The sequence below is a fragment of the Tachysurus fulvidraco genome, chromosome 14, assembly GCF_022655615.1.
Source record: "Tachysurus fulvidraco isolate hzauxx_2018 chromosome 14, HZAU_PFXX_2.0, whole genome shotgun sequence".
NCBI classification, from domain to species: domain Eukaryota; kingdom Metazoa; phylum Chordata; class Actinopteri; order Siluriformes; family Bagridae; genus Tachysurus; species Tachysurus fulvidraco.
This window is the reverse complement of record NC_062531.1, coordinates 25224957-25242130: the sequence shown is the minus strand read 5'-3', so window position 1 is coordinate 25242130 and position 17174 is coordinate 25224957. Positions and strand designations below refer to the sequence as shown.

Here is a 17174-nt window from a genome sequence, read left to right as displayed (position 1 = left end):
ATTCACTTCACTGAATCGATTAAGGGAATCATGATTCCTTTGATTTATCAGCGTCCAAATAAATACACTTACAGGCAAAAAATAACGTTTAGATATATTTTTGACAACCTTAACATTCACTTTTTCGTTACCTAATGAGTCATTTCGTTTGTTTGTTTGTTTGAATAACAGCTTTTCTGCACGTCTTCCTCAGACGTGTTGAAGAAAAAAAATAATAATTATTATTGATTTAAATAGAAGAAGAAGCTTCGTGTACTTTAACTGCGATAAAATGTCTTATAGGAACACTAAAGCCAAGACAACAGTTATGGAAATGAGTCGGGAGTCGATTCAAACGACTCCTCCATAGATTCCTTCCCGCGAATCGAACGCTCGTGTCGTTTTTCAGTACCGACTCCTCCTCTGCTCCGCGTCTCTAAACGCGCTGCGCTCGCGCGCACTGCCCCGACCAGCAGCTCAGCGTGCACGCGAGCGGACAGATCTCGCTCCTGTCTTAGAAAGAAAAGAAGCCTGTTTTTTTTTTTGTTTCTTGTCTTTTCTTTTTTTTTTTTTTAAACACAGTTGAGACACCGCGTCGTGCCTGTGGAAGGGATTAAAAACATTTCTCCTTCTTTATTTTTTAAAGAAAAGCAGCCGTTTTCCGTCGCTCGCGCACGTTTTTTTTGGGTTTAAAAAGTCTGTCTCGCGACGTGACCGTTGAAACTTTTTTTTTTCTTTGCAGCTCAGCTAAACTACAGGTTACTTGTGGAGCCGAGCGAATCGACACAGAGTCGCGAGGCGGGAAAAAAAAGGCACAAAAAGTCGACTTGTTGCAGTCGGAATTCGAATTTGGATCATAGGAAGCGAATTTCAGCCGCTTTGGGAGTTTTGTGGAGTCGCTGCTGTGTTTTTTTGTGGCGCTTTTGTTCTCACAACAAGAACGAGGCTTCACTCGGTCACCCAACCGACTCATTCACTCGACTCCTCCATCACAGCCGATAAGTTTTACTCGAGTCTTGCAACACTTTTATTTTTTTTAGTGTTACTAAGGTGCTGGATTTCACAACGTAGTCATGGACAAGCATGGATTTCGCTCCTGAGGATTACTACTGAAATAGTGTTTTTCTTTTCTATTTTTTTTTTTATTTCCATGTTTTTTTAAACCCCTTTTTATTTTCAATGCTCCATCAGAACTTGAGCTGAGACTTTGTTGTTTTTAACACAGAAAGCTATCGTTCCTGAAACCGCGCGGTTGTTTTTGTTTGGTTTAGTTTTTGTTGGATTTTGTGTGGCGCGCGCGCACGTTACCACAGCCGACATGCCTCAGCTGAACGGAGGTGGAGGAGACGAACTCGGGGCGAACGACGAAATGATCTCGTTTAAAGACGAAGGCGAGCAGGAGGACAAAACGGCCGAGAGCGTGTCCGCAGACAGGGACCTGGACGACGTCAAGTCGTCGTTGGTGAACGAGTCGGAGAACAACAGCAGCTCGTCGGATTCCGAGGTCAGTCCGAAGAGTTTAGGAAACAAAACCACGCTTTATAAATCAACCCCTACGAGTTAAAAATCGTGTCAGAACGACGAGAAAAAACAACAACAAAAAACGTGTGTACTGAACCTGACGTACTGCGTAGCGTGCTAGTATGAGAGGTCCCAGGTTGCCATGGTGACCCACAACCGCTCCTGCTTAGCCTAGCACGCTAATGTGGGTTTGGTTTTAAAGCTTTAGATTAGTGTGTGTGTGAGAGAGAGAAAGAGTGAGTGTGTGTGTGATAGAAGTGTTTCATATCTTTTCCAGCCGACAGAGAGACGCCCACAAGCTCGCTCCGAAGCCGAAAGTTATGAGAAAGCCCGAGAGTGTTTTACTGAAGGTAATGTTCGTGTTGTTGTTGTGCTTTATTTCACTCTAAAGGGTTGCTAACATTTTTCCCCCCTGCCGCCATTTGGCTCTAATTCTTTCCTCCGGTCTTCGTTTCCCTCTTAAAACAGCGCTGAGGAGGCAACAAGATGGAGGAGGGTTGTTTAAAAGCCCTCACTACCCGAGTTACCCGTTCATCATGCTCCCTGATCTGACCAGCCCTTATTTACCCAACGGGGCTCTGTCTCCTACAGCCAGGACTGTGAGTACACACACACACACACGCACACGCACACATACACACACGTGCTCCATGTCAACGCTGTGCACTTTTAATGAGCCCACAGCACACACCTCTAATGGCCCGTGTTACTGTGTTACAGCAGTGGTCATGTTTTATTTTTATTTGTTTTCTCCTCGTCCCAGAGCTCCTGCTGAACTTTAGTGCTCTGTTTGAGCTTCATGTGGAATATAAAGTGCACCCGTGAGCACCAGGTTTACCTTACGGCACCAAGTCGGCCGTATTCGTTTGACCTGTGTGTGCGCGCATCTGAAATGAATTTACGGGGTCACCTCGCGCTCCCGGAACGGTAGCCGTGTCCGACGTGTACGTACAGAATGACGGATTTGAGCTTTGTCTGGCAACCGGACAGTTTGTTAATGGGTCACGTGTTCGTAACACGTTTTCAAACTGTATATGTGCAACAAACTTGGTAAACACACCTAAAACCCTCAGAGAGCATCATGTCTCTGACACGTAGCCTCTTATTGGTTGTCTAAAAAGGTCTTGTTTTAGTTTTGGAGCTGAGCGAAAACAGCAGGACGACATATAACGCAATCTTTTACCGACATGTCACTTCGGACAGGTTTTATATATATATATGTGTGTCTGTGTGTTTCCTGAATTTCTTTATCCAAGGTACAATATGATGTAATCATTCCCCACACATCCTTTCACAGTTTGTTAAAAGAAAAAACCCCAACTAATTCTGACATGACAAAAATCTCAGTGCTTCCAGACTAGAGATTAGATCCCTCCACAACCATGTGAAACTAATCCAGCCTGAATAAGGCTTAAGTCTAAGTTTGATTAATGCACGAGCAAACAAAAGTCCTAAACATATTTATTTACTTGGAGCGTGCGGTATTCACAGGCCTGTGTGTGTCAGTGACTGTTATGACTTCATGTTTTATATCCAGAGAGATTTAGTGACAGGACGTTGTCCCGGTCCTCGCCGTGCTGGTGCCAGTCTTTGTCTCGCTGTGTCTTGTGCTTGGCTGTCATCCTCATGTTTGTGTGTGAAATGCTTGGGGGATAGAGCTAACACCATACCGAGCACACTTCCAATCAGAGCCGCCTGACGTTTGCCAGCAATAAGTGTCCCGAATTTGCTTGTTTTTCCCGACCGAAAATTAAATTAAGAGGAAGGCGAGAGACCGAACGGTGAATTTCCCTCCGCAGCCGGATACACAGACACGTCCAGAAAACGGGCTTCGTGTCGGAGTCTCTGTGCTGAAGAAACATTTTTATTTAAAAAAAAAAAAGCCGTGTGTGTTGTGTAGATTAATCATAGCCCTGCCAACAACTCTTCTTGTATTAAATCCTTTAGGTATTTTTGTGCTTATGTGGTGACCAACTGAGGAAGGGAAAAAAAAGAGAGAGAGAGTCTAGATATTTTTTTTTCCTGGTGCCAACACTGTTTTTGTCTCGTGTAAGGCGTCAGGTTCTGGATGTTTGTGAAACCTCAGATGCCTCATTTGTTCGAGTTTAGCGGCGTGTTCTGGGAAAGTTGACCAGCCCTTTTTTAGCTCGTGCACTGGCTTCTTTTGGTGTCGCTCGCAAAAGAACTCAGCGGGTATTCATGTCAGGAGAAAGACAAGTTTAGACCTCTGCAAAAAGTGAAGCTGGCTTACTTTTTTCTCCTTTCTTTCTTTCTTTTTTTTCTTCTTTTTTTTTCAACATAAACTGAAAAACATTTTCTTCTAAATCTCTGGGTTTCGCCTCTATTTATTCCAAACCCACAAATCCCTCTCCTTGCTTTGAATCCCAAATGTGTTTTGACTGAATTTGACTGAAAAGTAGCACAAACCCCCTGTCCCTCTTCTTCTCTTTGCCAAACTTCTCCAGTTTTTTTTTTCCTCCCCTCTCTCTCTCTCTCTCTCTCTCTCTCCCCCCTCTCGTCCTCTCCATTCAATTACTGAGGCGTTAGGCCAGCATTGTTATTCAGAGGGGGTGCTTGATGGCTTCATTGCGCCTCTCCGTAGGCCCTCATTAGCGTAATGGCCTCTCCTTACGCACTAGGTGCATACCTTTGCAGAGATCCTCTTTTTGTTTCTTAGCATATACAAGGCTTTTTTGTAATCTCCATCAGCACATCTTCTCTCTTCTCCCTCCTCCTTCTCCCCGTCCTCCATTTCCATACTCCTCTAATAGCGCCAGCTTCTGCGTACTCGAGACTGAGTTTAGCTCGAATTTGTCTTAGGATGGTTTTATAGGTTTTTTGTTTTTTTTTATCTCTGCTGTTTTGCATAGCTGTTAGACACGTTCGTGAACTTAGATCAGACATCGCAACGGTGTCGGGGAGGCGCTCGTGTTTTTTCTCCACTGATTAAATAGATTAGGAATTCTTTTTAACAGCACACACACACACATGCGCGCACACACACACACACTGCTTAAGTAAGTAGTCTGATAGTCAAATTGAGTTAGTGCCAAGACTTGTGTGTGTGAACTTATCAGATTTAGACTAAAGTGTAAGTCAGCGGGACGTGTACCCGGGACGAGCTCAGCCTGTCAATCGACACCTTTTCCGTCTGAACCGTGACTCAGCCGCTCGAGCGGACGGCATTCTTTGCATAGTTACACACCGGTTTTAAGCCGGGGCCCTCGGAGCACTGTCGCAAGACGCAGCTGTCAAAATCTCCCCAGGACCTCCCCAAACGAACCGACGGAGGTCCCGCGTTTGTCCGCATCTCAATCATCCACCTCCTCCAACGCAAACCGCCGAGTTTGGAAACAAACGCACAAATACACATCCTGTTTGCCAGGAGGATAAGCATTTAGTCCTCGCTCCCCCCACCACCACCCCCGTCCCACCTTGTCTGGAATGCAAGTATGCGCTCATGCTGTTCTCGCAGCTCATCCTGAGACGTCAGGACGAGATTTGTGATGGTTGACAGGCAGAGAGTTATTTATTTATTTATTTGTTTGTTTGTGAACCTGGAGTCTGAGGGCAGCGCAGCATTCCAGCGCATTTACAAAGCAGCACGCGAATCCGAATCAAACACGAGCGAATCTTAGGGCACGTCGACAAATCCTCCGTCGTGTTCCACGTCACACCAAGGACAGGAAGAGGAGGGGCTTAGTGCAGGTAATTAATTAATTAACCATGGCTGCCAACGACAGCGTGTAATCTCCACATTTCCTGGGACAAAGTGTCACTCAGAGAAAAACACACATGTAACGAACCTGAGACAAAACCTGTTGTTTTTTTTAGACTCGAGCCAAGAAAAGACTCCGAATGTAGAGAGGCAGAAGTAAACATGATCTTTTCGAGATCTTTCTCAAGATATCTTTAATAATTTGTAATTTAGCGTCTTTTCTCACAGGTTCTCGTGCTTTTCAGGGTTAAACTTAGATGCAGAACTTTTCCAAACACAGCACAATATGTCAAATAGTTATTATTCGCTTTTCCCCAAGAACGGCGAGAGCTCCACATCTCGTTTTTAACAGTCAAGACGCCTCGGAGGTCTGCAGACGTGAGCAGCATATGAAATAAGAGAGCGGGAGGGAGAAACCTCCTCTGCGGTGAAAGGCTGCGGTGTATCAGAGTTTGAATACCTGTGGGAGTTTGAGCAGGAATGTAAATATTGAGACGTTAAAAGAAAAAGGCCATTATTCTCCAGTAACCTTTCCTCTCGCCGGCCCACGAGTGGCTTCGGAGATTCAGAGCGTCTCACTCGCGAGCACGAATCTGGCGCTTTAAGGCTCGTTAAAGAGCCCGGCGGCGTTTGTGCGTGAACGCAGGTGTGCAAATGTGACCGTAGGACCACTTTTCATAAACACGCATATAAAGCAGGCGAAACACGACGGGCCGAGTCAGAGCTCTTCTCTAAAGCGTCCGGAGTTCACGTCTCAGCGGAGGAGACCGTCGTCTTTCGCTAAGCTACGCTGCACAAACCGGACGGATTCACAAAGATTTCGAAACAGCCTGTAAGGGTTTTTGTTTGTTTGGTTGTTTTTTTTGTTTTTTTATTTTATTCTCTCCAGACTCGCCGTCGTCGTAATAGGATCCTTCGGATGGTATTTAGTTAGAGATTAAAGAAGTGGAAGAGACGTAACATTCCAAGACCCACCCAGAGTGACTCAGTGGTTCACTCATAATAAAATCCTCAGCCTTTTTATTCACACAGGATTAACTCTGTTTACGTTGTCGACTTGAGCCTAAAAAACCAGAGCGTAAGAAGGAGAAACAAAGGTGCACGTTTGTTAAAAACGAAAAGCTTTGGCTTGCAGAGCCGGTGCAGGGGTGAAGAAGAACGTCAACATGGGACTAAATAAGGAATCGAACACTTGTGTTTCTGCTCATGGAGAAATTTTCCTCGTTACATTATAAAGGTTCCTCCACCTTCCTGTGGTCACTGACACTGGAGACTTCTTCCATTTCTCCTTCGCTCGAAGCTTGTGTGTGTGTGAGGAGGAGTTCTTCCAGCGGAATGCAAACTTTACTTTTATTTCCATCAACAGAAATGGGTTTAGCGTGTGTGTGGGTCAGTCTCGTCGCTCCGTCTCCGTCCCCTGCGTCCGCTTCACCATCGCAACGTAAACGTGTGTGACACAGCGGCGGTGCTCTGGCGCCCACACGTGCAAACAAACGCGGCTCGGTGGACGTGTCGGGCACCGTGTTTAGTCTGCAGCGGAGGTGCCGTGGGAGGGAGGGAGAAATGTCCCAGTCGCTCTGCTGTTGCTTCTGTGTCGCTGCTCTGCTGGATGTCACAGTCTTTAAACCCCGAAGCTCCAAATACTGAACCTCATCTCAGTCTGCTCCCGGTTTTCACTCCGAACACACCTATACACCTGGGCATCGTCCCTCCTGCTTTATTTATTTATTTATTTATTTATTTATTTATTTATTTATTTATTTATTTATAAATGCCTGGGGACAGTGAGGGGGAAAAGTGTAACGAGTTATTTTTCTACTTCCTGTTTAGTTTTGCCCCAGAAAAACACTCTAGCCTTCTTTATCTCTCTCTTTCTGTTCCCTCTCTGCCATTAGATATTCCCTTTATAGTCCTGCAGCGCTTTTCAAGAGCACGGCCCTTCAGGAGGGATCCGACATATCTCTCTCTCTGTCTATCGCTCTCTCTCTCTCTGTCTATCGCTCTCTCTCTCTCTCTCTGTCTATCGCTCTCTCTCTCTCTCTCTGTCTATCGCTCTCTCTCTCTCTCTCTGTCTATCGCTCTCTCTCTCTCTCTCTGTCTATCGCTCTCTCTCTCTCTCTCTGTCTATCGCTCTCTCTCTCTCTCTCTGTCTATCGCTCTCTCTCTCTCTCTGTCTATCGCTCTCTCTCTCTGTGTCTATCGCTCTCTCTCTCTGTGTCTATCGCTCTCTCTCTCTGTGTCTATCGCTCTCTCTCTCTGTCTATCGCTCTCTCTCTCTGTGTCTATCGCTCTCTCTCTCTCTGTCTATCGCTCTCTCTCTCTCTGTCTATCGCGCTCTCTCTCTCTCTGTCTATCGCGCTCTCTCTCTCTCTGTCTATCGCGCTCTCTCTCTCTCTGTCTATCGCGCTCTCTCTCTCTCTGTCTATCGCTCGCTCTCTCTCTCTGTCTATCGCTCGCTCTCTATCGCTCGCTCTCTCTCTCTCTGTCTATCGCTCGCTCTCTCTCTCTCTGTCTATCGCTCGCTCTCTCTCTCTCTGTCTATCGCTCGCTCTCTCTCTCTCTGTCTATCGCTCTCTCTCTGTCTATCGCTCGCTCTCTCTGTCTATCGCTCTCTCTCTGTCTCTATCGCTCTCTCTCTGTCTCTATCGCTCTCTCTCTGTCTCTATCGCTCTCTCTCTATCGCTCTCTCTCTATCGCTCTCTCTCTGTCTCTATCGCTCTCTCTCTCTCTCTCTGTGTCTATCGCTCTCTCTCTCGCTCGCTCGCTCTTCCTGTATGTGTATAAATTTATTTGCTCCTCAATTTATTAATCCGAGGTGGGTGTTTTGGTTGGAAGCCCTGCTCGCTTTTGGGACTCTTCTTTTGGGAGGATGCGAGTTTCTAATGACAGCACGTGTTCTGTTTCTTTTTCTTTCTTTTCTTTTCTTTTTTTTTTTTTAGTTCCGTCCTCAGACTCTCCTCATTTCCTGATACAGAGTGCAGGATATTAACCGAATGTAATATCTAACTGTACTAAGCTACTGAAAGTGTGAACAAGTTCCATATCTATTTCTCGTCTCCTTTTCTCTCTCTCTCTCTCTCTCCCTCTCTCTCTCTCTCTCTCTCTCTCTCTTTTTGTGCTCTGTCTGCTGTATAAAGGTGTGTATACTTTCTGTTCTTGCCCAAAGCACCATTTAACAGTGATCCCAGTGTTCGTTTAGCTCCTGTATAATTAGTAGAAGTTGGCTGGAATCTTGTTATTTCAACAATTAAATCACAATAAATCCCGAGGCATTCGTAGAGTCAGAGGCACATACGGAGCGGCGGAGACGCCGTTAGCATGAGGAGCGCGAGTCGTGGCGAGTCCTCTGCGATTGTAGTGGGTCTGGCGTGGCGTTCGTGGTGTTTGGCATGTTGCAGCTGTCCACACTGTCCAAAATAACGAGTGTTGGAGGCGCGTCCACATTCGTTCACTGGCCCAGCGTGAGTGTCGTATAGTGTCCTATAGGGACGTGTGTGTGTTTTGGCACCGATCATGTGTCCATTCCGCCTTCACTCTCGTGGATATCAGCAGCCCCAGGCGCCCAGGTTCACCTCCCTGGGAGCAGAAGGGCAGGGGGAGACACATCCCCGCCTCTCCGGGGCCGATAAGACCTCTCAGGGCTGATTGATGGCGCACCCTGTGTACCCCTCAAAACCCCCTCCACAACATCTCCTCCTTCTCCAACTCCTCCACTTCAGCTGCAGTGAGGGCCTCATGGGATGACGTGTGGCCCCTCGCTCTGAGCCCGGGGTTTTATTTCACGTGTAGAGGCATCTAGGCTCTTAAAAACCAGGGCACTAAGTGCTAGACTCCAGGCTAATAAAACCAGATTGTTCCAATGGGGGAGGGCGAGAGAGAGAGAGAGTGAGCGAGCGAGGGGAGGGGAGGGGTGCACCTCCTAAACAGAGCTTCATCAGTCTGGTATTCCAACCAGATGGTTTCAGTTAAAGCTGAGCAGAGAGAAAGTGTGTGTGTGTGTGTGTGTGTGTGTGTGTGTGTGTGTGTGTGTGTGTGTGTGTGTGTGTGTGTGTGTGACAGTGAGTGAGTGAAGGGGTTTGAGTCTGAGAGATTTGGCCATGATAGGAAGTTGCTTTTAGGTGCTGCAAGATAGCAGATAGGGAGAAGAGGCCTGAAGCAGAGGTGACAGCGCTGATAACCGTGAGAGAGACACCGATAGGAGCCTGAAAGACTCCTGGAGACGGTCACGGTGTGTGTGTTTAAAAGAACAGCAGAACCGCACGGGTGATTACACAGAGCGAGCGGTTTGCAGTCGTAACCACTGGCATGCATACAAGAAACAAGGACAAGCTTTATGCACACAGCGCTCCAGCGGCACGCAGATTTAAAGCGCCGCTGCACTTGTCTGACAATCTGCCGACTGTTGGCGCTTCACACGGCGCGTGTGTGTGTGTGTGTGTGTGTGTGTGTGTGTGTGTGTGTGTGTGTGTGTGAAGGAGATAGAATTCCCTTTCAGAAGGCACGTTGGAGATCAGAGCAGTGTGTGCAAGCTTGATGGCTAGCCTAGTTAGCGCGTTTCCTCACACATGTCCTCCAGTTAGAGCGTTAAGAAGATTTATTCTTCACTAATCCACTTCACTGTGCAGCACCGTAGAGGATCGTCTGTGCGCGATGTTAGTAAGAGCGTTAATAACGTTGAGAGTTACAGCGTACACTCATGCTAAAGTGTTACATCCGTCATATTCAGCCGGTCCCCTACTTTATTTAAAGGGACGATCCCAGACGTCACTCCCTCTAGCACTGACTTACCATCTCAGTCACTAGAGTTTTTTAAATAATAATAATAACCCCGCCGCGAGCTCCTGCACCATCAGCAGTCCCGAGCTCCTTCACAGAATATTTTCACGTCCTTCACGTCACCTCCTCGCACCTCGAAATGTCCCGTCCCATTAGAGAAAGTGTCACACGTCTAAACAGGACGCTCAGTGCCAGGACACTGAAATTCAACCACAAACACTGTGGGATGGATCTGCTTTAAACTAGTGCTACAGAACCCACAGTCACACACACACACACACACACACGGTCTTCTCTGATGACCTGTGTAATAGGTCTGGACATCTCTGGCACATTGAGCTTCTGTGTTACACCAGCTGTCATCACAAACTAGCAGCGCACGTGACTGCGCCGTTAGCTTCAGTTTGATTTGGACTGTCTTTAGAACAGAACTGAAGGTGTGTGTTGTTTTAGCGAACATGGAGCATGTGAGAGAGGTTGAGCTGTAGAGTGTAGAAGTCTCTCTTTCTGTGTGTGTGTGTGTGTGTGTGTGTGTGTGTGTGTGTGTGTGTGTGTGTGTTGGCAGGAGGAAAACTGGCCCTGAATAAGCTCTTTGAGTGGCTCAGACTGTAAAGTATGGCAGGACAAAGGCCTCAGAGTTGCAGCTGACACACACACACACACACACAGACACAGGTTTTCTGCACAAGTACTGAAGCTGGAGACTTCATGCATGGTGCTCATCGATGTATGCATATTGTGTTATGTCTTTGTGTGTGTGTGTGTGTGTGTGTGTGTGTGTGTGTGTGCGCGTGTGCTCCTATTAAAATGCACACTCCTATTAAAATGCTAAGGTTTACCCTGCAGTGATATTTAAGGGTGCCAATACTTTTTTTATAAAATATATTGGATAGAAATAGACACTGTTGAGGGGGATGTTAATCAAGTAATGGTCTGAGTTATATAGTGTGTGTGTGTGTGTGTGTGTGTGTGTGAGAGAGAGAGTGAGAGCTCAGCAGGTGGGTAAGTTGTATATTTGCTGCTTTATGGATTTTCCGTGAACTGGCTGACTGTGGAATTACGCATACGAGCTTCAGCTTCATAAAACACTCTCTTAAACTCCTCTTAGCATCCTGTCTCTCTGTCTGTCTCTCAGTCTGTCTCTCTGTCTGTCTGTGTGTCTGTCTGTCTGTCTCTCTCTCTGTCTGTCTGTCTGTTTGTCTGTCTCTCTCTCTGTCTGTCTGTCTGTTTGTCTGTCTCTCTCTCAGTCTCTGTCTGTCTGTCTGTCTATCTCTCTCTCTTACTCTGTCTGTCTCTCTGTCTGTCTGTCTCTGTCTTTCTGTGTGTGTGTCTCCCTCTCTCTCTCTCCCTCTCTGTGTGTGTGTGTTGTGATTAGCCTTTCAGTCTCAGCGGTGAAGACTCACTGTGAGACTAATTCGGGGTCAAAGTCTCTCTGTCATTTAATCGCATTTGTTTGCCCACACCTCAGACTTGACTACACACACACACACACACACACACACACAGCTCCATCTCGCTCCTCCACACGTACACACAGACCAGAGTTTCAGGTTAGATGTCACTCATTTCTTTGTTTTATTTTCTTTTCTTTTTTTTCTCGAGGTTGAAGGGTGAAAGGTCAAGGCTGCGGGTCACAGGCCTGAGTGAGATTACTGAGACCTCTGCCTTGTGTGTGTGTCTGTGTGTGTGTGACTTGATGATTGACACTGAGACTCACTTATTTGACAGGTTAAATATTTACCTCTCACCACATCAGCACGTCTTCTACCTGTTCAGGTCGGATTTGCACAAATGTTTTGTCTTCTATTTTTGTTGTTATTTATTTCTTTAGTTTTCCTCCATATTCACTCCATAATCCTGTGATGTAACACACCGCTGATTCGTGCTCTCAGGTGTGTGTGTGTGTGTGTGTGTTTCGTAGGTCCAGTGTTGGATTGAGAGCGTAAACATTTCTTACACACACACTGCATACACACACATACAACACAAAGACCTTGGCCCATGCAAGGTTTGTTTGTTTGTTTGTTTGTTTGTTTTAATTGATATAAATAATAAATCTCTTCCCTTAGTAGTCCATCATAACCTCTAATGGAAGATGGATTTTTTTAAAAAAAAATTTCCATGGATTTCTGAGAGTCTTGAGCTTCATCGTGTCTTCGTCATACAGATAAGGGGTTTTAGGAGCCGTGTGTTTCCCTGAACACTTCGTTTCACTGGCTGTTGTGCAAACGTGTGGAGGAAACCCAACGTGCTGCTGATTTTAAAACCAAGAACCTCGTTGTTATTAAAACGCCAACGAGCTCGAAGGCTGAGCTTTGTTCGTTATTTCAGGAGGAACTTGAAGTTCAGGAGGAGTAAAGAACACCGGGGCTTAAATAAAGCGCTCTAAAGACACTCAGTTGATTTGGAAACTGTCCTGAGGCTGCTGGTACGCTTAGCCCCTCTTCCTCTCTCTCCGTTTCTCTTTGCACTCCATTGTGTGTGTGTGTGTGTGTGTGTGTGTGTGTGTGTGTGTGTGTGTGTGTGTGTGTGTGTGTGTGTGTGTGTGAGGACTGTTTCACATTAGCATCGAACTCCCGATTTATTAAAGCAGGCTGTAAACCCCCTCCTCTAATTGCCTTCCATTTTCTGTCTCTGCGCTCGTCTTGTTCTTTCTCCTCTTGCATAACCGTCTGAATTAGTAAGTTTCATTCATCCTCTTCTCTTTTTTTTCTCTTTTCCTCCCCTCCTCATGGCTCACTGTTAGCGGGTTCTTCAGGGTTTTTATTCGCCAGAGAACACAAGTCTTTAGGGACCTTTTGAGGCGCTTGTTAGAAACACTCGAACCTAGCTCATGTTTCCCTCTCTCTCTCTCCCTCTATCTCTGTTTCTCTACCCCTGTCCTCTTCCCCTCCCTCTCCCCCTCTCTCTCCCCCCTTCCCCTCTCTCTCACTCTCTCTCTCTCTCTCTCCCCCTTCCTCTTGCTCTCTCTCTCTCTCTTCCCCTCGCTCTCTCTCTCTCTCTCTCTCTCTCTCTCTCTCTCTGTCTCCCCCATATGATGACCAACACAGCATGATTAAACACTCCTCTCTAACACTTTTTTCCCCTTTAGCCATACGTGGCCACTTGGCTCAGATTACGCCACAGCTCACAGTTCTGCGCTCTGATTGGTCAGAACAGTGAGGTAACGAGTGTTTATAGCTGTCGTAACGTACACGAGAACACAAACTCGCTTGTGCTGACACGAAGTAAGAAAAAAAGAAAAGAAATAAAACACTTTAATGGAAAATCTGCGTACTGATGTTGATGCACTTCAGCAGCATCTCTTTGTTGGTCTCTCACTGCAGTGATAAGTTTAGTAATAATAATGTAATAAATGTGAAAATCGATCCATCAGAGATGAGTTTAAAGCTTCGATCCATGTCAGGATCTCGGCGTCCGTCCAGGTGGAGCTGAGCTCAGGTACGCAGATGGCGTTCCGACTCCGATAAGTCACACGATCTCCATGAGCCTCCTCTTTCTTCCGTATTTTTTCATGACGTTACAATTTATTAATCACCATGTAGGTTTTTTCCGCTCGATCATAAACAAACCTGAACGATTCGTGTGTGAGAGGCCGTGAGACTCGGAGACTTTCTGTGACCCGTACAGCGCCGTCCAGGTGCGGTCGTGCCACACACACACACACACACACACCCCTGTTTGCTTCTGTCATTGTACTCCTGAGCCTTCCTGTTTGCTCTGCTACGCCTGAAGGACTCAGGCTTTTCGGCCCAGTGTTGAAGGAACTGTGTAATAAACAGACGTTCAGAGAATCAGTATGATTTAATATCTGGTGATGTTCAGCATGCAGAGCGCGCTTTTTTTTTAATTATTATTATTATTATTATTATTATTATCAGCGCAGGCCCTGTGGCTGGTGGTGTGTGTGATGTCACCCGCTACTCCGTTGTCCTTCTGGACCTTTACGTCTCTTTTGGTTTTTATGTGGAAAATATCGAGTACGTGTGTTTTGTAAGGTGTCGGTCAGAACACGAGGCTTGAGCAGATTTACCGAGAAGCCCGAGGCCCTCGGAGCTGGAACTCAGTCGCAGCAGCTCTGCGTGATCCATCCAGAATTTCCCGGCGCTGCCAGGGTGTCCCACATTTGGAAATACTCATGTGGAGTGTGTGAGAGAGCGAGAGAGAAGGGGGGGGGGAGCAGGGGAGAGGGGGAGAGAGGGAGGCTCCAGGCATACACGAAGATGTGGATAGTGAGGGAGAACTACACACACAGACACACAAACCCACCTACTCCTGTACACACAGAGACACACACGCACACAGAGAGACACACACGCACACAGAGAGACACACACGCACACAGAGAGACACACACGCACACAGAGAGAGACACACACACACACAGAGAGAGACACACACACACACAGAGAGACACACACACACACAGAGAGAGACACACACCCACACAGAGAGAGACACACACAGAGAGACACACACACACACACAGAGACAGACACACACACACAGAGAGAGACACACACCCACACAGAGAGAGAGAGACACACACAGAGAGACACACACACACACACACACAGAGAGACAGACACACACACAGAGACACACACACACACACACACAGAGAGAGAGACACACACACACACACACACACACAGACAGACACATACACACACAGACACACACACACACTCGTTTCAGAAATCTAGTTTCTACCCTTGTGTAAATTCTCCATTCAAACCAACAGCATTTAGCTTTTAAACAAAAAATCTCCATACATGACTTGTATTTTTTTAGTTCATTCGAGCGAACGCCGCTGACACGAAGGTCATCATCGTAATCCTCTACACTATAAAGTATATAAAGTTTTCCACAATTACTTTGTTCTACACGGACAGCACCAGATTTGTAGATGCACTCGTGAGCACAGCGGCCCAGTAAAACTGTGACTTTAGGACCAGGACAAAAACGCCAACATGCTCCAAACCCGTGGAGTGACGAGGAACATGTGGAGCTGCAGTTTATCACATCCCCAAGAGATGTTTATCATGGTTAAATTCTCCTGTATGTGTTTGCAGTGTCCCAACACATTAATAACACACAGGGTTTCTGGTCAACACAAATAACCCTTTAAAGTGTGTGTGTGTGTTTTTTTTTTTTTTAAGTGTCTGTGACTTAAAATGGCGTTTTGGAATCTACGCTTTGAGAAATGTGTGTACGTGTGTGTACGAGGTCGAGTGAGTCTGAGCAGGCAGGGCTGGAGATTTGGGCCTCTCTCTCACACACACACACACACACACACACACACTAAGCCATCTATAGACAGCTGTGGGACGAGGGGGGAAGGTGTGTGTGTGTGTGTGTGTGTGTGTAGGAGTGGGTGGGTTTGTGTCAGAGGGGGCTGTGGAGTGAACACAATCACTGCTCTGTTTTCATAAGACTTGTGGTATGTGTGAGCAGAAACAAATGTGTTTAATTTAGCCCTCTTTTCTGTTCCTTCCACCCCTCCACCCTCTCTCTCTCTCTCTCTCTCTCTCTCTCTCTCTCTCTCTCTCTCTCTCTCTCTCTCTCTCTCTCTCTCTGAAAGGTCTAGTTTAAATGGTGGCTCTCTTAACACAAGCTCTTATTGAAGGCCTGGCACTCACTCAGCAGCACCAGATCAAATTTACTCTCAGGCAAATATTTATTTTCTCTTTTTCAGCCAGTCAAAGGCGGGGTTTGACTTCTCTCGCTCTCTCTCGCTTTCTTTCCCCTCTCTCGCTCTCTCTCTCTCTCTCTCGCTCTCCCCTAAAGTTTACAAGTGATTATTATGCCAACGGGTGAGGTGGGCAGTCTAGTTGCCAGTGGTAACCCCATAACTGATGCAGCCCATAATTATCAGGAGTGACTCGTCACATGATCGTAAATGCGAATTCCAGGTTGTTTTTTTTTGTCCTGTGTTTTTTGTTTCTTTGCCTCTTTACCAGAATATGACTGTGTTCTTTATGAGAATTCACTCTGCTAATAGCATGACTCTGTAATAGCTTAAGCAGTGAACACACACACACACACACACACACACACACACACACATGTACGTTAATGGTATCCCACTGTTGAGGTTTTACAGCAAGCATCCAGTCAGCCATTTCACAGCTAGCCACAGTGTCTGGTTTTTATTATTTAAAGGGAAAAAAAAAGTTGGCTAATTGCTCGGTAATTCGTTCGCCCGCTTCGGCCGTAAAGGACTTTGCAGCACTGAGAGAGAGAGAGAGAGAGAGAGAGAGAGAGAGAGAGAGAGAGAGATTGGACTAAAAGGGGGAGGTGGTGGTGGTGTAATCAGATCTCCAGGTACTGAGGAACCTCACAGTGGCCTGGTAATTGACTTAAACAGTATGACCAGCTTTCCTCTGCCTCAGGAGAATCACTCACACACACACACACACACACACACACACACACACGTCGTTTGCTGCTGCTTCTAATTACGCGCAAGGTTTCACTTCAACTGTTGTTTTCTGCAACACAATAGCTCACTTATTGTATAGACCAACCTTTTTGCTGAGTGCTCAATCTGTCCATCTGTCCGTTTATCTATCTGTCTCTCTATCTGTTTATGAATATCTCTCTACTTTTTTGTTTCTCTCCTGTCTCTAACTCCTGTCCTTCCTCCCTCGAGCCTCTCTCTCTCTCTCTCTCTCTGCCTCTGCATGCGTTTCTCATGCAGCTGAAACAGGATTATTAGGACAGCACTGTTCCTCAAGAGGAAGTCGTAAATCAGGATCATGTCATGGCCAGATTTCAGCCGTGACTCGGACGAGCGTGACAGCCGTGACAAAAAGGCGTCCGGCTCCATTTAAGGAAGGGGCGTGGCTTAGTGCCACAAAGACACGAGGCAACGGAGGGAACGCTTTTAACCGGTTGCGTCTTAGGCCACAGGGGTGCACAAACTTTTCTACATGCCTAGGAAATTATGCCACGACCCCGGAGTCATCAGATATTACACGAGTTCACAAGCAGATGCACCAGTGGGAATCGTTTAATTAATTCCGAGTGACTCATCAGTTAGAGTTAAGCATACGACTGTAAAAGAAGACGAGGTTAAAGAAAGACGTCGTTCACGCCGGTTATTTCATCTGTATAGCTATTAGGCCTTGAGGAACTTACTGAATTGTGTACAGACGTGAAAAAAGTCCCACAGACA

At 46.4% G+C, this 17174-nt stretch overlaps 1 protein-coding gene across 1 annotated transcript in view; it reads left to right on the top strand.

Annotated features, from left to right (window-relative positions):
- The first annotated feature begins 424 nt into the window (after nucleotides 1-424).
- tcf7l1b (transcription factor 7 like 1b) overlaps nucleotides 425-17174 on the top strand; it is a 35026-nt gene continuing 18276 nt past the window's right edge. The window contains exons 1-3 of the mRNA XM_027150432.2: nucleotides 425-1483; nucleotides 1778-1850; nucleotides 1969-2099. Of these exons, the coding sequence (XP_027006233.1) occupies nucleotides 1298-1483; nucleotides 1778-1850; nucleotides 1969-2099 (390 nt within the window). The 5' untranslated portion in view covers nucleotides 425-1297. The remainder of the gene's footprint in view (nucleotides 1484-1777; nucleotides 1851-1968; nucleotides 2100-17174) is intronic.